This window comes from Syngnathoides biaculeatus, chromosome 19 (assembly GCF_019802595.1).
Source record: "Syngnathoides biaculeatus isolate LvHL_M chromosome 19, ASM1980259v1, whole genome shotgun sequence".
Classification (NCBI taxonomy): Eukaryota; Metazoa; Chordata; class Actinopteri; order Syngnathiformes; family Syngnathidae; genus Syngnathoides; species Syngnathoides biaculeatus.
In genome coordinates this window covers 13,466,403-13,485,921 of record NC_084658.1, presented here as the reverse complement: position 1 = coordinate 13,485,921, position 19,519 = coordinate 13,466,403, and the positions used below count along the sequence as shown (strand labels likewise).

The 19,519-nt window shown below is 48.1% G+C and overlaps 4 protein-coding genes across 5 annotated transcripts; 2 read left to right on the top strand and 2 right to left on the bottom strand.

Annotated features, from left to right (window-relative positions):
• Positions 1–105: 105 nt before the first annotated feature.
• Positions 106–2,949, bottom strand: gtf3ab (general transcription factor IIIA, b). The gene is made up of 9 exons (XM_061805107.1): positions 2,741–2,949; positions 2,546–2,640; positions 1,512–1,608; positions 1,260–1,348; positions 1,104–1,177; positions 954–1,034; positions 653–885; positions 501–554; positions 106–380 (listed from the first exon to the last, which is right to left on the bottom strand). Exons 1-9 carry the CDS (start codon positions 2,852–2,854, stop codon positions 261–263), a joined length of 957 nt encoding a protein of 318 aa, XP_061661091.1. The 5' UTR covers positions 2,855–2,949; the 3' UTR covers positions 106–260.
• A 4,890-nt stretch (positions 2,950–7,839) lies between these two features.
• rpl21 (ribosomal protein L21) lies at positions 7,840–10,105 on the bottom strand. Of its 2 annotated transcripts, none has more exons than XM_061805664.1 (6): positions 9,992–10,105; positions 9,575–9,653; positions 9,403–9,464; positions 8,490–8,602; positions 8,066–8,216; positions 7,840–7,963 (listed from the first exon to the last, which is right to left on the bottom strand). In XM_061805664.1, the coding sequence occupies exons 2-6, from the start codon at positions 9,639–9,641 to the stop codon at positions 7,874–7,876; spliced, it is 483 nt and encodes a 160-aa protein (XP_061661648.1). In that variant the 5' UTR covers positions 9,642–9,653; positions 9,992–10,105; the 3' UTR covers positions 7,840–7,873. The 2 variants fall into 2 exon arrangements, with proteins under 2 accessions (XP_061661648.1, XP_061661649.1); XM_061805665.1 differs by lacking the exon at positions 9,992–10,105 and adding an exon at positions 9,920–9,954.
• A 177-nt stretch (positions 10,106–10,282) lies between these two features.
• usp12a (ubiquitin specific peptidase 12a) lies at positions 10,283–15,752 on the top strand. Its single transcript, XM_061805663.1, has 10 exons — positions 10,283–10,512; positions 10,603–10,766; positions 11,648–11,728; positions 11,817–12,030; positions 12,122–12,357; positions 13,579–13,655; positions 13,750–13,833; positions 14,787–14,984; positions 15,062–15,140; positions 15,224–15,752. Exons 2-10 carry the CDS (start codon positions 10,719–10,721, stop codon positions 15,323–15,325), a joined length of 1,119 nt encoding a protein of 372 aa, XP_061661647.1. The 5' UTR covers positions 10,283–10,512; positions 10,603–10,718; the 3' UTR covers positions 15,326–15,752.
• A 1,489-nt stretch (positions 15,753–17,241) lies between these two features.
• gpr12 (G protein-coupled receptor 12) lies at positions 17,242–18,267 on the top strand. Its single transcript, XM_061805609.1, has one exon. The coding sequence runs from the start codon at positions 17,242–17,244 to the stop codon at positions 18,265–18,267; it is 1,026 nt and encodes a 341-aa protein (XP_061661593.1).
• The last annotated feature ends 1,252 nt before the right edge of the window (positions 18,268–19,519 follow it).

Here is a 19,519-nt window from a genome sequence, read left to right as displayed (position 1 = left end):
CCCATCACCATGACAACCAGCTGCCCAATTTTTTTTTTTTTTTTTTACATGTGAATGTATGTCCCGTTTTAATAATTCCCTGCAAATAAATGAAACTAGCGACTATGCCATTTTTGCAGTACTACTAAGGCTTTATTTCATTTGCAAACAAAAATAGATTGCATGAACAGAAATTCACTTTTGACCTTTTGCAAACGACCCCAGCCCCACCACAAAAATAATAATAATAAAATAAAAGCGCAATCCAATTCTAAACAGACTCAAGCTCTCGGGTCTTCCAAATGAATTTTGGACATCTTGGCAACTAGCTTGTCAGTCTCGGCGGCCTGCAGCTTGGCCTGTGCGGCGCTCCAGGGCCGAATCTTCCTGGGGAGCAGTTTCTAGGATTGGGGGCGGGGGGGGGGGGTTCGGGTGAAGAAATGAAATTCTCCAATTTAAAAAAAAAAAAAAATAAAAAAATCAACTTCAACCCTAAAACAAGTCTAGCAACCCCGTCTTACCTTCAGCTTTTTCCTGAGTGGATCGTGCACCACTCCGTGACGCCACAGACTTTCCTAGTAAAAAGCAATAGTCAAGAAAGTGTTAATCCAAATTATTAGATTGCATTTTTTTTTTTTTTTTTGGGGGGGGGGGGTCTGGGTGTCCGGTGAACCTTCGTGGCGAATCTTTTGGCGCAGCCCGCGTGCGCGCAACTGAAGGGCTTCTTCCCCTCGTGGTCCCCCAGGACGTGGGTGTCCAGGTTGAACCGGCGCGTGAACGTCTTGGGGCAGCCCGGTTTCGGGCACGGGAAACTGGGTTTCCCGCCCGTGTGGCGGCGCAGCTCGTGTTGGCGCAGGAACCAAGCGTTGTTGAACTGCTTCTTGCACGCCGAGCACGGCACCTTGACTGTATACAATGTAGGAATTTAAAAAAAAAAAAAAAAAAAAAAAGGAGGACCAAGATGGGAGTCGTACCTCTGTGCTCCTTGCGGTGCTTCTGGTACTCGGACCAGGTCTTTCCCAGGAAAGGGCATAGCTTATCCTCACAGGGGTAACCTTAAATCAGTACACTGTGTATTAATTATTTAGCATACAGGAGAAGGTTTGGACATTTCACCCACTCACCTTTATGAAGGTTTTCATGGTGCTTCAGCTTGCCAAGCGAGGGGAATTCCCTCGCACAGCCGTCAAAATGACAACTAGAAAGGGGGAAAAAAAACAAACAAACAAAACTTAAGGACGACGAGCGGTAGTTTGCGCGCCCGGTTGGTAGCGCCCTACCAAAAAGGCAGAAGACCTTGGTGTTGCCCCATGTGGGCTTTGAGCTGGTACTTCTTGGTGAAGCTACTCGGGCAGTCTTGATGCGTGCACTGAAAGCAACATGAGAAGGGGGTACAGTCACCCCGATGACCAAACAGTGACTAGCTACGGGTTTAGGATGTGTCAAGAGTTGAGTTAAGGTGTAGGGCTCGGTCGTGTTTCAAAAAAAAAAAAAAAAAAAAAAGGGGGGGGGGGTCAAGAGTTTCATCGTACTTGATATCGGGAGTCGTCGTGCTGGTGTATCCGAGCGATGTGCTTTTTCAAGCTGGCGTGTCGCGCGAAGGCCTCGGAGCAGCCGTCTGCCGGACACCTTTGCACCGAAAAGGATGTCCAAACCACATCTCGGATTAATTATTTCTTCTTCTTTTCCTTTCGGTTTGTCCCGTTAGGGGTCACCACAGCGTGTCATCTTCCCCCCCTCCCCCCATCTTCCTCTCTAACACCCCCAGTCTTCTTGTCCTCCCTCACAACATCCTTCAACCTTCTCACTCCGAGGGAGAACCTCAACATCTCCATTTCCGCCATCTCCAGTTCTGCTTCCTGTTGTCGCGTCAGTGCCACCGTCTCTAATCCGTACATCATGGCCGGCCTCGCCACCGTTTTATAAACTTTACCCTTCATCCTATCGGAGACTCTTCTGTCACATAGAACACCAGACACCTTCCGCCAACTGTTCCACCCCGCTTCTTCACTTCCTTACCACAATCTGCATTGTAGACCCCAAGTACTTGAAGTCATCCACCCTCGCCATCATCTCTTCTCCCTGTAGCCTCAACCTTCCCCCTCCACCCCTCACAAATATTCTGATTTACTTCAGATAATCTTCATTTCTCTCCTTTCCAGTGTATTCCTCCTCCTGTTCCCTGCATATCACAATATCATCTGCGAACATCATAGTCCAAGGGGGTTCCAGTCTAACCTCGTCTGTCAGCCTATCCATTACTACCGCAAACAGGAAGGGGCTTAGAGCGGATCCCTGATGCAGTCCCACCCCCACACACACCTCACCACTGTTCTGCTTCCCTCATACATGTCCGGCACTATTCTAACATATTTCTCCACCACACCAGACTTGCCCATGCAGTACCATGGTCCCCCTCTTGGGACTCTGTCATAGCCTATCTCTAGATCCACAAAGACACAATGTAGCTCCTCAATTAGCATCCTTAAGGCAAATAATGCCATCAGCGGTACTTGGGTTAATTATCATTACTTGAAAATTAAATTAAAAGAAGAGGGCGCCTTACTTGTGCTCCTTCTCGCCGCTGTGGTTGCGTTCGTGCCTGGTGAGCTCGTAGCGGGTGGAGAAATACTTGTCACAGCTTTCACATGAGAATGGTTTCTTGGGGGGGGGGGGCAGGCAGAGGAGTGGGGGTAATATAACCGCCTCATCCAAAACACATGAAAAAAAAAATCACAGGGGGGGGGGGGGGGGCACTTACCAATCCCGTGTGTTGACACAGGTGGGCCTCCAGTTTCCACGACTTGGTGAACTGGGCTTTACAGTCCAAAAACGAGCAGGCGTAACTTTTGGGACGCTGCAACGTCTCCTCCATTTTTAATCAGTTGACATCAGTTGTTGTGGGTGAGATAAACAAAGGGGGGGGTCCTACATTATAAAAAGCATGACAATTACTGACCTACACCTGGCTGACCACCTGCGATTGATTTAACTTATTGGATCGAACCACTCGGTGGGGGGAAAAAACGAGTCCAAAATATTTTTTAAACAGGACAAAAAAAAAAAAAAAAAAAACATTGGGTGATACTAAATTGTCGAGCAACTTTAACCGGATGAGGTCTCACGTGGGTCCAATAGTGTTCGCGCTGTTGCTCAAGAATTGTAAAAGTCCTCGTGTCTTTTATCCGCATTGATTGATTTGGGCTTTAAAAATGTCAGCGGCGGCTCGGGGAGGGAGACGGCTGTCTGCATTTTGCACACACGCACAACAGATAGAACAATCTTATCGACAGTCCAATATTTTTATTTTTTGTTTGAGATTCCGGGTGATACATCACTTTAAAACTGGGAGGGAATGAGGCTTCCGTATTAAGCATTTAACCTGGTGACATTATGTATTTTAGATGTTCCTGATATGACCCCCCCCCCCAAAAAAAAAAAAAAAAAAACCTACCGTAATTTCCGGTCTATAAGCCGCGACTTTTTTCCCACACGCTTTCAACCCTGCGGCTTACGTGGTGACGCGGCTAATTTGTGCATTTTTTCTAACGGCCGCAAGGGGGCACTCGGGCAGAAAAGGTTAAGATTGAGACCGGTGGAATATATGTGCCGAGAAAGTGACTTTTACCGGCCCCTGTTAGCACTGCGCTAGCGTGTTGCTGCTACGTTACTGGCGTGTCTCAGTGATATATTTACTGGTAAGTTTTGTTTTCACCGGCCCTGTTAGCTTTAGCGCGACGCTAGCGTTGAACTCTTTCTGCACTCGAGCATAAAAGGTAACAGTGAGACCAGTGGAATATATGCGCGGAGGAAGTGACTTTTACCAGTATGTTTTTTTTTCAACTGGCCCAGTTAGCACCACGCTAGCAGCTGCTGCTGTGTTACTGGAGCATCTCAGTGATTTTTACCTGTATGGTTTTTTTTAACCGGCCTGATAGAACTGCCTAGCGTGTTCCTGCTGTGTAGCTAGCTGCCGTGGCTGGTTTTTTTTTAACAGCCCTGTTTGTACTACTGTGTTGCTGCTATGTTAAGCTAAACTAAGGTATTAAAACTTTCAAACTTTTTTTTTTTTTGTAAATATCTCGTGTTTCAATGTGGGCACTTGCGGCTTTTACGCAGGTGCGGTACCAAATGGTATTTCCTTTACAAATATACTGGGTGAGGCTTATAATCAGGTGCGCTCTGTAGGCCGGAAATTACGGTATGTGGAAAAAAAAGGAGAATAGTCATGAAAATGGGCGCCCTTGACCAACATGTCTGTTGTGGCGGAACACACAAAAAAAAAGCCCATGCGCAAAATCGAATAAGGAGTCGGCCATTTTGTCGCTAGGCAGAATTCACGGGGACGAGGTGGGGTCCCTTGCGACTCTCGCCGCAAAAGCGCTTCTCGCCTGACGGAAGAACGCCGAGGCCCGGCAAAACAAACAACGGCGCGGAATTCGGCGCCGCTATCTTGCTGTCTAAACACGGCCCTCTGCTCCCACGTGAAACCTTTTGACTGCCTTGCGTGAATGAGGCCTATTGAGAGCCTGTTGGACGTTACCTCAGTGCCCTCCCACGCTCCAGGTGAGCACGCCGGGGGGGAGGGAGGACGAAGTGTGTGTGTGTGTGTGTGTGTAGGGGGGAACGAGCTTATCAGCCCCATCCGGTCCCCTCCAACCCGCACCCCGGGCGGGCCGATCAATACACGCATATACACACACACATATATGAGCCTGACCGACTGATAACAGCAGCCGGTGACGCCACGCCTAACGCATGCACACGCACACACAGTGCCCACTGTGTTTGGCCTGTAGTGGGCTTTCCCTCAGCCTTTGTCGCGACTACACACACCTCTCCCAAACGCACCCTTTGCGTGCCCACACCCATCACTTACCGCCCGTCCGTCCGTTTCCTCAGCCGCTTATCCTCACGAGGGTCGCGGGAGTGCCGGAGCCCATCCCAGCGACGAAAACAACGTTTGAAAAAATAAAGTCAGCGTGTTATAATAATAAAGTTGTATGCATTTCAGATTGATGGAAAAATATTATGACACACTCAACTGGTCGTATGTTATCATCACGGAACGCGCAGAAAATGGAACGGTGAGTCGGCCGCGATGGCTTGAAAGCAGCCATTTTGGACTCGGAACGACTGGCATCGGCAAAGTGATTGTCGGTTGTGTTTCCTCCAAAATTGTCATTCTTCCGTCCCCTCCAAACGTGTGTGTGCGCGGTTAATATGTAACACGCGTGGTCGATGCAGCTGCTTGAAGCTGCTGCTTGAGCGCACACACTCAACCCTGTGTGTGTCAAATGTGTGATTGAGGAGTTCCGACTCCACGTTAGCTTTTATCCAAATATCTCCTCCTCCTCCTCCCGCTCTCTCTTACGTGTTTGCATCTTGTTCATTCAATAAGTAACAACCCCCCCCCCCCGCACCCCCCAACAGTGAGTCACACACATGCTGAGAGCTGTAAGCGGTTCACTCGACAGAAAAATATTTATCTACGTATTTATTTTCGGATTGACCGATTCATTCTGACCACGACTAGTGATGAATTAATTTTTTTACTTGTTTTTTTTTTTTTGTTTGTTTTTTTTGGGCGTGGGGCGGCTAATATTTGGGATTTTATATTTTTTTATTCTGACATGACAAGTGGCGAATTAATGTATATATTTTATTAATTTTTTTTCCAACTCATTATTTTTTTTTAATTATATCACTTTATTCTGATGTGACTAATTTAGTTTTTGGACTCATTCTGAGGTGACTGGTGGCTAATTATTTATTGTTTTTTTTCTTCTTTTTAGCTAATTGTGACATGACTTATTTATTTTATTTCGGCACATCCTGCTGTGACCACTGCTCATAATTTTATTTATCTCCAGTTTTTGCAATTATGATCTCAAAAAAAAAGAAAAAAAACAAAAACATTTTCCGTAAGTGGTGTTTACAATTTGTCGACGTTGTTAACGTACCTGTTAAAAAGTGCAAAAAGTGGACGGAATGCACAGTGTATCCAAAACTTATCAGCGCCTCCTTATCTAGAACCCTACAAGCAAAAAAAAAAACAAAAAAAAAATGCAGACACCGTGGATCAATACAAAGGCCGCAAACTTGCTTGTTGATCAATCGCATTTTGTTTTCCCGCCTTTTTTTTATCTTATCCCTTGTAGCGCTCGGCGCCGATAAGACTTGAATTCCCTGACCTGAGGGGGGAGGAAACTTCTCAAAAATACGTCGGGGGTCGTGAGAGTTACTTGACGGCATCCTGAAAACAGACAAGAGGGGAAAAAAAGGATAATATTTAAAAAGTGTGTTGTAGTAAAAAACTCGCACAGGATGCTAATTAAGCTAGCGTCGCCGCTAATAAACATTTTAGGAGAAGTTTCCGCACTTTCGGGACATCCGTCATCTTCACGTGAGCGAAAATAAAAGCGTTCTTTATCGCGTCCCCACTTTTCATCCTGTCACCTCGGCGCTATCTTGGCCGACCGGTGCTAATTTGTGTCAATATTGGATGAAGTACCCAGCTTGGACCAGATAACATATTTGTCACATAAGCGGTCAGGCATGTCGAGCCTCGCGCTGATTAAACAAGTGGCAGGCGGTCCTCCTCGCAAAAGTGGGGAAAAACATTTATTTCATCCTTTTCCGAACACTATTTTGATTTTTGTTTGCCGAAGATTATTTTTATTTATGATTACGTGTATGCCCTCTACTTGGGGGTTGCAAACGTGGGTGTTGAGAAAATGTGCTCATGTGAACAAGGCGTGCTCAGACTTCTTACTTTTCATTTTATTGCTTCATATTTAAGGCCTCTAAGTATTTTTTCATTCAAATGCAATATTTACTGAAATATTCTTACTGTTGCGTCTACAAAACGCACTTCGATGAGTAATTCAGGACAAAGCAAAACCGCTCCTGAATTCATCAAATGAGTCGACTACACTAAGAAATGTACTAAAATGTTGACAACATAAAACAGGATGTGCAGTTGCATTTTAGCCTACAAGGAAATATGATTCGGGAGACCCTGATATCAATTTCACTTGATAGACACTGCCCCCTAGTGGACTCATCGTAAAACTGCTACTACTGTGGGATCCTCACCTTACGAACACGCACCTATTACGAAAAGCGGCGGCCCACCACCCAACACAGTCATTTCATAATAACAGTAAATATTTGTATAAAAACACTCATTGGGTTCATGTATGATTTAGGCGTATTCATTTGACTGGAAGATGTCGTTTCATTATCCAAGCTGCTTATCCTCACAAGGGTTGCATGAAAGCTGGAGCCTATCCCAGCTGGCTTCGGGCAAAAGGCAGACTATACCCTGAACTGGTCGCCAGTCAGTCACAGATATCGACACCATCACCGAGCGGGAATTGATCCCACGCCAAAGGCAGGCGTGTGTACCACTACACCATCGGTGACTCGAGTGGAAGATGGCCTTCATTATTGTAAACGTTCTCATTTTCCTATTAATCTTGATAATTTGCAGATTGAATCATTAAGATATACTTTATTTTGCAGTGGATAAAAACAGACTTTTCAGAATGCGAAGCAAAATGTTCATTTTTCTCAAGAATATTGTCACAAATATGTGATCAAACCCGAAGTACTGGCACATCTCAAAATGTTGAATATGGTAGAAACATTTTTCTATAGCAAGTGAAAAACAAACGTGAGGAAAATACTCTAAAAGGTCAATTTGCTCCCAATTACATAATCTAATATTTGGATTGCTTCATTTAGAGTACTTGTAAGATGCAGTATAAACTTGAGCACTTTAATACACTTCCATTTTTCCCACTTGCGATCCATTTTGCTCTTTAATGTAAAAGGAGACGCGTGAAGAGTTTCCAGCTGTGTCCAAACATTTTTATTTGAACGAGCACGTTTATGCCATGAACTCGTAGGGAATGGGCTCCAGCAGCTGTGGCTTGTTCTTCTTGGTGCTGACAAAGTGGGCCTCGCGGGGCGCAGCGGGCTGTGCGGAGAGCGAGGGTGACATTGAAAACATTTGTTAGAAACAGGTCAAATCACGGATGAGAACGTCACAGGTGACTTTGGCCGCGTCTAACGCCGCTACCTGCCGCTTGAGCTCCACCCAGGTGCCGTTCTGCTTGGCCTCCATCTTCTTGCGCTCGTTCTCCTTGACGCGCTGCAGGAAGCTGTCGCGGCTCTTCGAGTGCTTCACGTGCTCGATGCGCACGTTGATCTTCTTGGCCAGGATCTTGCCCCTGTAGCCAAAACCCCCGCCAAACATTTCAAAGGGGGAGGGGGGGGGGGTTTGGCTTTCTGTCTCGCGCCGGGACAGGTTTTGCTTTGCCGCCCACCCCCGCAACCTCTGTTGTAAAACCCCGCTGGCGGCTCAGCTCCGACTGGACGATCGAGGCTGAGGATGCCGGAGGTCCCGAGTGCTTTGCCCCAAATGAATGACCACGGGGGGACACCGACTGTCCCGGTGGCAAAGTGAAGGTGGGGTCTCGCTTCTCGCGCGCACGCGTACTTACTTGACCTGCTTGTTGACGATGACGCCGACGGCGTGTTGGGTGACGTTGTAGACTCGCCCGGTCTTGCCGTGGTAGCATTTGTGTGGCATACCCTTCTGAACGGTACCCGTGCCCTTGGAGAGGATGCGCACACAAGCAGACGTGACGTTACTCACTTATTACAGTATATAAAGATGTAATCTCGAATATTGATATAGTTAACCAACTAAAATGCACATTCTTGGATTCCCCCTTTTTTTTTTTATTTTAACTTTTGTACTTTTACATAACATTCAATATCCAAAATTTTTGCAATGTAATATAGTAACTAGTATTAAACATATTAATATTATAGTATTAAATCAACTGTATTATACTAAACCGATGACAGATAGCAACAATCTGACACTAATTGTATTTATATTAATCTAATATTACTTTCACACCTGCTAAAATTTAGTCTTGACAATTACATTTAAATGGAGGCTACACATGACCTTGGTCATTAAAAGGTCTTATTTTTTTACAGTGAAACATTTTATATGCATTCTTACCCTTTCATAATTTTTTTTAAATTTAATACCATTTTAGCATCTCTCTGCATTTATTGCTTTCTTAAAACAAACATCCAATTTGAATTCATCTCGTACAGATATGATTTTGAAGACTAATATATTCTGTATTACTGAATATTTGAATTTAGGTCATTAAATGTCATACATCTACATTAACAATATTACAAAATTGAATATTATTATACTATATATGTTTTTTTTCCAGATTAACTATTAGCAATGACGATTTATATAGTTTACTGTTGAATAGTCATCCATGTTTTAAGTCTAAGACGCCTCAAGTACCACAAATAATTAAATATCCTGTTGATTCACATTTTTTTTTTATTATATTCAAAACTACATGACCGAATCCTTACCTTGATGTCAACAATGTCTCCTTTCTTGTAGATGCGCATGTAAGTGGACAGGGGAATCGGGCCTGTTGAATCGGACGGAAAATTCAGTGTAAATATGTACAGTTTACAGCTATGACATGCACTTGCACAACATGTAAAAGAAAATCATAATAAAAATAAAATATATACTCACCATGCTTGCGGAATGGTCTGCTGAACATGTACCTGGTCCCCCTCCTCTTGCCTCTGGTGTTCGTCATGATGCCTGATTACTGAAAATACACAAAACAAAACGCTTTTTATTTTAACTGCGCACAGTACAATAAAAGACAAATGAAAATAAATATTTTGTCTAAGTAGTAAGATTTTAGTTAATGTATCATTCCAAAGTCCCAGTGAAGGCTAATGTTGGCTTCTCGGCCCACATGGACAGCCACGCCGTAGCTCCAATACACTTAGTAGGGTTTAATGCTCTTCCACGGGGAGATTGGAAGACATTTACATCTCACACGTACAAGACTATTGTTGTGCTACATACACGAGGGCAAATGTCGGATAAAATTGAGTACTTGTGGGTGAAATTTACGATTTTAGACAAGGCACATCTTACCCAGGGTCTGATTAAGATGGCGGGTACGGCGGAAAGAGAACTTTGAGGTCCTCGATCTCCGCGTTGTTGGGGGTGAAAACTGGAGTTGCCTTGTGTAAATGCCTGAATAAAAAATGCAGAAGCCCTGAAAATTGATTAAGCGATCATGGCTCTGCTCAATTATTTTATACATTTTTGTACGAGTCGTGTACGACCTGAAATGACAGAATATGAGCGTCAAGCCCAACAACAAAGAGCAGCCCAAACCATTTACAGGCGTGTGCTGCCCAAAGCGGAAGTAGTGTCGTCTCACTAAAGCGCACATCACAGCTGAACCCAGCTACTGTCGTTTTTTAATTTTTTTTATGATGACGTGTTTAGCTTTGTCAAACATGTTTATGGTACCTCTTCATTCTTTTTTCACGCGTATTTTGTACGAGCCTACGACGTCATAATAAAACTCTTGAGTCAAAAAAGAAATTAAAAAAAGTTATGAGGGACAACGCGGAAGTGACTTGCAGTGTATCCTCTCGCTTCTTCTCGTACGTGTTTTTTTTTTTTTTTTGCATAATTCGAACATTTACCCAATACGGAAGTGACTTCTAGTGAGCGCTCTCGCTTTTCTGTATCAGCCTCTGTTGTCGTCCGCTGCAAGGGATCCTGCCTTCTATGCTACCGTAAAGCAAAGCAGTCATCTGAAGCTTATCTGCTCAAACGAGGCGGTGCACTTGAAGATGGCGCTGGCTGAATGGAAATCCTAATGACAGTCTCCAAATTTGCCTCTTTTTGTACCATGGTGAGTGCCGCGTGTACGGCGGAACCGCGACTTTGCGCGCTTTCCGCCCCCCTCAGCGGCGAATGTTGTAACATTAGTGCGCCGATCGAGCCCCTGTTTTGTAGCGAAGGGCGCTAGTTAGCCACCTAAGCTAACGTCAGGCTAACGAGCAGCCGACGGGTGACAGCTCGCTAACCTCCTGGGCGCACGGTTGGGGAATAGCGGCGCAAAAGCCGCGTTAACTTGATTGCCGTGAAGGTTCGGGTGAAGTTGAGTCGTTCGGTCCCTTTGACGAGCTACTTGGTATTCCCAGCGCAAGGCAATGACGACATGGTTGAACATCAGCTGCGCAGTTGTGGAGTGCATCCAGCTCCTTGTCCGCAGTACAGCGCTGTCGTAAAATCACAACTAGTGCAAGTATTTGTATGAAAACACCCGCAGGCCATGAATATAAATCAATTTGCAGCCTCGTAACGTTTTATCTTAAACTGAGGACCACCTTTGTCACACTGAGCCAAACAAGGATGACTGAGCAATCTCACTCAAAGCCAAGCATGTCAGAATCTGTTGGCTTGTGACGTAAATAAATCTAAAGTCTAAATCCAACCTGAATTATTTTTTAAAAATAAAGCTACTTGTAAACCTAGCTTCACGGGCAGGAAGTGAAAGGAACACCCGTGGGTAAATTGCCCAAGCGCTTTTCACGCCGACTTTGTGTCGAGTGTAAATAAACAATCGCCTCCTGTGCACGCGCGCGGCTTATTTCGATTCTGCCAGCGAAGGCCCGCCGGGGAGTCGACTTCCTTGTGACCCATTCATCCCAGTGACAAACGACCTTGAGCGCGGGCGACCGTTCACGAGGAAATAGCGCCTGATGTCTTTGTTTTTGGGGGCCTCCGCAGGGCGCCAATGCCTCTGCTCTGGAGAAAGAGATTGGATCTGAGCAGTTTCCGGTCAACGAGCACTACTTCGGCCTGGTCAACGTACGTCAACCTTCACGAGAGGGCAGGGTTTTTTTTTTTTTTTTTTTTTCTGGAAATTTGCGTGAACGGGCAGCCTTTTCTTTTCCAGTTCGGGAACACCTGCTACTGCAACTCGGTGCTGCAGGCGCTCTACTTCTGCCGGCCCTTCCGGGAGAAGATCCTGGCGTATCGCGGGCAGCCCCGGCGCAAGGAGAACCTGCTCACCTGCCTGGCCGACCTCTTTCACAGCATCGCCAACCAGAAGAGGAAAGTCGGCGTCATACCGCCCAAAAAGTTCATCACCCGCCTGCGCAAAGAAAACGGTAAGAACAACAAAGCATACAAATATGAATATATATTTTTTTCCTTCACCATTTTATCGCACTACCTCCTCTTCATTTGCCCTCGCCGCAGAGCTCTTCGACAACTACATGCAGCAGGACGCCCACGAGTTCCTGAACTACCTGCTCAACACCATCGCCGACCTGCTCCAGGAGGAGCGGAAGCAGGAGAAGACCAACGGCCGCCTGGCCAACGGCACGCTGGACTCGCAGAACAACAACAGCAACGCCGCGCCCGCCCCCACCTGGGTGCACGAGATCTTCCAGGGCACCCTCACCAACGAGACCCGCTGCCTCACCTGCGAGACGGTGAGAAAGCCGACCCGGCGCTTTTTTTCCCCTGACTTCGGAGGTAGTATCGTAGCGGTGATGGCGCGGGAGAATCTACCGTAATTCCCGGCCTACAGAGCGCACCTGGCTATAAGCCTCACCCAGTACATTACAAGCATTAAATTAAATTGTATTTATTTTCATTTATTTAAATGAAATTAAATCAGCATTAAATACATTTGTAAAGCAACCATTTGGCCGCATTAAAACAAGATATTTACAAAGAAATACGGTACACAGTTTTAACGCTACCGCCCCTGCACGCGCTAATGCTAATGCCACCACGCTAATGCTAACGCTTGTGCCGCCGCCCTAACAGGGCTGTTTAAAAAAAAAAAAAAACATACCGGTCAAAATCACTAAGACACCGCAGTAACACGCTAGCGCAGCGCTAACAGGGCCAGACCGGTAAAAGTCACTTCCTCAACACATATATTCCACCGGTCTCACGCTTACCTTTTCCGGTCGAGTGCCCCCTTGCGGCCGTTAGAAAAATCATGCACAAATTAGCCGCATCACAGCATAAACCGCAGTGTTAAAAGCGTGTGGGAAGAAGTCGCGGCTTATAGGCCGGAAATTATGCTAATTATCAAGTTTGCCGGATGTCTCATCTAGAAACAAACGCTTTTACCAATCAACTAGTAAAAATTAAACGTACATTGCCAAAGCCCATTTCCCCCGGATATTTGCAGTTCAATACTCACAAATATGCATATTATTCACAGATTTTTTGGGGGAACGTGCCTTGTTACTCGCTGAAAATCACTTCAATATTTGTGCTCAGGCCAAAACAAGAATGATTTTGCATTGGTGCCATCTGGTGGAACCTTGATGGTATTGTCAGGTTCAAATCATTTTTTGTGACACCCCCCCCCCCCCCACACACAAACACACACACACATTTTCTTTTGAGATGTCTCAATGCGCCTGCGACCTGCCATGTACTCCCCCTTTGCTGCTGCAATTTGTATGTATTCCCTAATATTTATGATATTGTTCGGTCTCTTTGATTTATTATGATAATGTGTAAATGTCACGTCAGTTTGTACCGGACTCCAAAAAAAAAGTTTTATGGGACTGTAATATAATACAGTTGGAACATTCATCTTTTTGCATTTTTTGGGGGGGGATTGACTTTGTAATACCGCCACCTACAGGGCTGGAGTGTAACGCGCATCTTTGCCCATCTTTTCCTCCCAGATAAGCAGCAAAGACGAGGACTTCCTGGACCTTTCTGTGGATGTAGAACAGAATACCTCCATCACACACTGCCTTAGGTAAACTCCTCCTCCGCGTGGATCAACCGCCATCGCCCTCGTGGCGGGACTCAAAACGGGGAAGTCGAACTGTGTCCTTTTTCGCCCCTTTCAGAGGCTTCAGCAACACGGAGACGCTGTGCAGCGAGTACAAATACTACTGTGAAGAATGTAGGAGCAAGCAGGAGGCGCACAAGAGGTGTGTTCGCCTCAGAATTTTAACTCATTTTTACACAGAAAGAGTTTAGCGCTAGTGCTAACACTGCGCCAGCGCTAACAGGGCTGGTTAAAATAAAACTTACCGGAAAATGTCACTGAGACACGCCAGTAACACAGCAGCAACACGTTAGCACAGCGCTAACGCAGTGCTAACAGGGCAGACGGTAGACGGTACACAGAGTTTAACGCTGGCGCGGCGCTACCGTTAGTAGCTAGTACTAACACGATCGCTGCGCTAAAGCTATCAGGGCCGGTTAAAATAAAACTTACGGGTAATTATCACTGGGACACACCAGTAACACAGCAGTGCTAACGCAGTGCTAACAGGGTACATACACAGAAAGAGTTTAACGCTAGCATCGCGCTAAAGCTAGTGCTAACACGAGAGTCGCGTTAACGCTAACAGGGCTGGTTAAGGTAAAACTTACCGGTAAATATCACTGAGAGACGCCAGTAACACAGCAGCAACATGCTAGCTCAGCGCTAACGCAGCTCTAAGAGACCGCTGGTAAAAGTCACTTCGTCGGCAGGTATATTCCACGGGTCTTTTGCGGCCGTTAGAAATTCACAAATTGAACTGCAGGGTTGAAAGCGTGTGGGGGGAAGTCGCGGCTCGTAGGCCGGAAATTACGACACTATTATTGAAAAGTTTTTGTATTTGCCATTTTTCGACCTCGCCTGTTTTCCAACCAGATCAGTGACCACAAATGACATCTCACACCACGTGATAATCGTTCGGGATCGTCTTTCATAAACGTGATAATCTGGCCTTTCCCAATTTTGATTCAAAAGTTTGGAAAATTTCTCAGATTTGGTCATATTGCCGGCACGCGTGTAATTTGAATGAAATTTGGCACTCGCGCACGTATTTTGTAACGTTTAACAGTCGCAACACTCACGCAAAATCTCTTAACCGGTGGCTCGGCGCTCCAGGATGCGCGTGAAGAAGCTGCCGATGATCCTGGCCCTGCACCTGAAGCGCTTCAAGTACATGGAGCAGCTGCAGCGCTACACCAAGCTGTCGTACCGCGTCGTCTTCCCGCTGGAGCTGCGCCTCTTCAACACGTCCGGAGACGCCACCAATCCCGAGCGGCTCTACGACCTGGTCGCCGTGGTGGTACATTGTGGGAGGTGCGTAGAAAAATAGAAGGTGGCGGTGGGGGGGTTACAAAAGCACAAATATGGACCGCAAGTTTTTGTCTTTGCAGTGGTCCGAACAGAGGCCACTACATCGCCATCGTCAAAAGTCACGACTTTTGGTTGTTGTTCGACGACGACATCGTGGAGGTAATGATCGAGTGCTTTAAAAATGTTTTCACATTTAAAATTATTATTATTTTTTTTTAATCGCCGTTTGTACGCCCGTGCAGAAAATCGACGCGCAGGCCATCGAGGAGTTCTACGGGCTCACCTCGGAGATCTCCAAGAACTCCGAGTCGGGCTACATCCTCTTCTACCAGTCCAGGGACTGAACGCGGGTCGAGCCCGCGGGACAATAACGGAAGAAATGGCGTCGAGGATACATTTAACGGCATAGCGCGCCTATTTGTACAGATTTTTTTTTGTTTTTTGAGTGGCGTTCAAGTTTGAGGGACGCACGAGCCTTCAGTCTTTCATGACGTTCCCTCGCGCGAGTCGGGAATATTCATAACTAAAATACAAGGGGCGACCGTGATTGTGTATTTCTACAGTGTACAGAATGGTATTTGTATAAATATTACACACACACACAGAAAAAAGCTATTATTGGAAAACGTCAGAGATGTATTAATAAGACTATGGTGCACTTTTGATACCGTTTTGTAGGTGTTGGTGAGTTTAACATGAGGGGAGTGACGGAGGAGGCCTGAATTCGTGATCATTTTCTGTTTTAAAGAAAAAGAAATAAAGCCAGTATTGAGGCAACGGACTCGCTTTCTTCCGACGTCGCGGCGATGACTCATAGCCGCTCGCTATCGCCCCCCGGTGGTGCCACCCGCTCAAGACGTTCGCTTGTGCTGCAATGAGAGCTATTTTTAAAGTCATCCAGTCCCGTCCCCCCCCCCCCGACGGCTGCTCGGTCGGGGCTTCGTGAGAAACTTTCAATGAGCAAAATGCGGGAGGTGTGTTTTATCGTCGGCTGACCCGCCGAAAAGTATGAAAGGACACGGGGACTACGTTTGATTCATATTTATCAATTATCATTTAGTAGCATGAAATTGGGTAGATGATCATCATCATGACCTGGTGTGTTTGCAAAACTTACGCCGGGAAAACGTCGGAATCAGTTTTTTTTCAGAGTAACGATGGGCCGCGCGGGACGTAAAAAGGAACAATCCTGCATTTTCTTCGGAAAGGCGCGCCAACGCCGGCCCCCCCCCTCCTCCCGCCTCCCCCCCTGTCAGTTCGTGAGCCACCCCTCCCCTCACGCAGCCGCAGTCTGCACTCTTCTTTTTCCCTCGCCTCCTCTCTCTCTCTCTCTCTTTCTTTCCATCCTTGCATCACCAAGCCGAAAGGGGAGCCGCATCCCCTCCCGCCACCCCCTCGACCCCTCCCTCCCCCCTCCAGTACCAGCACCAGCCTCCTCCTCTCTTCTCCGTCCACCTCCGGCAGCCATGGATGTAAAAGGTTGCCTCTGAACGGCTCCAGCGCCAGCTCACCGACTCTCAAGGTAAGCTGCGTTGGGCGTCCGTGACACGCGGGAGGAAAATGACCCCCCCGCCCCCAACTCCAGCATCCTTTCTGCTGACGTGGAGCAGCGGGAATATCAGCAGCAGTAACATATGGCCACTTTGGGTGCATGCTGCCGTCGCGCCGGGCGGGGTGGGTCGGCCTCCGACCGCCCGGTATTCACGCTCTCTCGGCTATGTACCCGGGCAGAGACGCGCGTCTTTGTTATGGATTATTGTGTTAGTCGGTATCGCGCTCAGTCCCCCCCCCCCGCCAAGGGCCCGCAACATTTTGGATCGCCAAACGTGCACGTGACTGAATTCTTGTCACGTGGGATTCGCCGGATTTCGCCCGGATAGGTCGGAAAATCGTCCTTTTGTGTCAGGATTTCACGGGATCGGGTCCCTTCGGCCATGCGCAAAGTTTTGTGAAAATCAGCTGAGCGGTCTTCACATAATCCTGCTTCGTGGCGACGTCCACCCAAGGCATGTTCATGAATTATGAGCGCAGAAATGAGTGAAAATGTTGCCATAAAAAAAAAGGGGGAAAACCTAAAATCTAATAACGTTTAAAGAACTGCGGTCTGAGAATGCATATTGAAGAGTTGTGGTCAGAATTATTTGTTCATCAATTTATGAAAATGGTCACGTTCATTGGAAAAATATTTGGGGCAAACACGACCCATCCCGAAATATCACGGCCTTACGGAGTTTGGGTGTCTTTTCAGACGGGGGCCACAATGAGCGAAGAGCAACCGGGCACCCCCAGCTGGCTGAGCCCCGAGCCCACGGCGTGGGCCAGCGGCGGGGGGCCGCCGGACAACTCCAGCGTCCCGGCGACGTTCCCCGTGGAGGAGTCCCTTTCGCCCCGTCAGCTGCCCCTGCTGGTCAACCCGTGGGACATCGTCCTGTGCACTTCGGGGACCCTGATCGCCTGCGAGAACGCGCTGGTGGTCCTGGTGATCTGGCAGAACCCGGCCCTGCGGGCGCCCATGTTCTTGCTCATCGGCAGCCTGGCGCTGGCCGACCTGCTGGCCGGCCTGGGCCTGGTCCTGCACTTCACCTGTGCCTACCTGCTCCAGTCGGACTCGGCCCAACTTCTCACCGTGGGTCTGGTGGTGGCCTCCTTCTCCGCCTCCGTCTTCAGTCTTTTGGCCATCACCATCGACCGCTACCTGTCGCTGTACTACGCCCTGACCTACAACTCGGAGCGCACGGCGGCCTTCACGTACACCATGCTGGTGCTGCTGTGGGGGCTCTCGCTGTGCTTGGGTCTGCTCCCCGTCACGGGCGTGAACTGTTTGGCCGAGGAGGCCACGTGCAGCGTGGTGCGCCCGCTCACCAAGAACAACATCGCCGTGCTCTCGGTCTCCTTCCTGCTCCTGTTCGGTCTCATGCTGCAGCTCTACGTGCAGATCTGCAAGATCGTGATGCGCCACGCCCACCAGATTGCCCTCCAGCACCACTTCCTAGCCGCCTCGCCTCACTACGTCACCACGCGGAAGGGCGTCTCCACGTTGGCCATCATCCTCGGGACCTTCGCCGCCTGTTGGATGCCCTTCACCGTCTACTCGCTCATCGCCGACTACACGTACCCGCCGCTGTACACCTACGCCACGCTGGTGCCCGCCACCTACAATTCCGTCATCAACCCGGTCATCTACGCCTTCCGGAACCAGGAGATCCAGAAGGCGCTGTGGTTGGTGTGCTGCGGCTGTGTCCCCGCCAGCGTGGCGCAGCGGGCGCGGACTCCCAGCGACGTCTGACCCCCGAGGAACCCAAACGGTTGGGATTCGGGAGGGAGGGGGCGCCCATTGGTTGGCAAACGGACCTGTGTGGGGTCTGAGAGGGGGGGAGTGCCCTTGGGTTGGTCCACCTTAGGGGTTCTGGGAGTGGGGTGCCCCTTGGTTGAAGCAATTTTGGGTTGGTTCACCTGGGTAGGTCTTAAGCGAGGGTGGCACCCTGGTGCTGGAGCCAACTGGGTTTCAAGAGGGAGGGTCACCTTGGCGGGTTTGGAGGGGGGAACTGATCTGGGTGGATTTTGAGCGTGTGGTGCCGCTTGGGTGACCCAGGTGGGGTCTTGTTTAGAGACTGTGAGGTTCACCCTAGGTTGGAACGAGCAGACCTATTTGAAATCTTCTTGGTGGTCCATCTGGGAGGGGTTCGAGAGGGTTGTCTCAAATTGACCCGGGCGGGTTCTGAAAGAGGTTGGTGGTCCTCGGTCACGTTGAGGGGCGGACGGGAGCTAACCAAGCGGACGGCGGCGTTTTCTCGTCATCCAGCGAGGCGTTCGTCCCTTTCTTGTCTTCCTCACTTGAGGCGGCTACGTTGTTGCATGCTGCCCCCGCCCCCATCCACCCCCCCCGCTCCCTTTTCGGTGCCCCACCCTTGTCCCGCTCTGCAGAGGGTGCACATCACAACGCAGCTTCGGCCGCCACGTGCTCTATCCTTTTTGGGATTATTAGTCGCTGAAAAGGGGAGATTAAAAAAAAAAAAAAAAAAAAACAGGCAGATGACATCGGCAAGCACGCAGGCCTATTTTATGATCATTATTATATATTTTTTTTTTTTACCCCCCGCCCACCCTCCATCTGTAAAGTCTGGATCAGCATCCATCCCCGCCCGCTGCGAACGTGCGTGGCAACCTAAAGAGGCGCGGCCAGCTAAAAATAGACGCCGGCTTCTCTTGTGGAAACGAGGCAGCCTCGGCGCGCTTCTGGTCTTTCACTGGATTCTGGTGCGTGAATGTGTTTGACACCCCCCCCCCCCCCCACTCACCGGAGACCACCTGGCAGTACCCCCCCACCCCCCTAGCCCCCCGTTTGCTCGATTTCTGAATGTTGACGCAGTCGAACGTTGCATTAAGCCCGTGCGGGAGAATTCCACCATTTTGTTCCCCGTATGTCAGTCGACCCCCGTGTGAGTTATCGCAGCCAATCAACTCAATTGAATTATGATATGATGATAAATGGATGAACCCATTGTGGGGCCCTCCTAATAATTTTACCTACTGTGGGG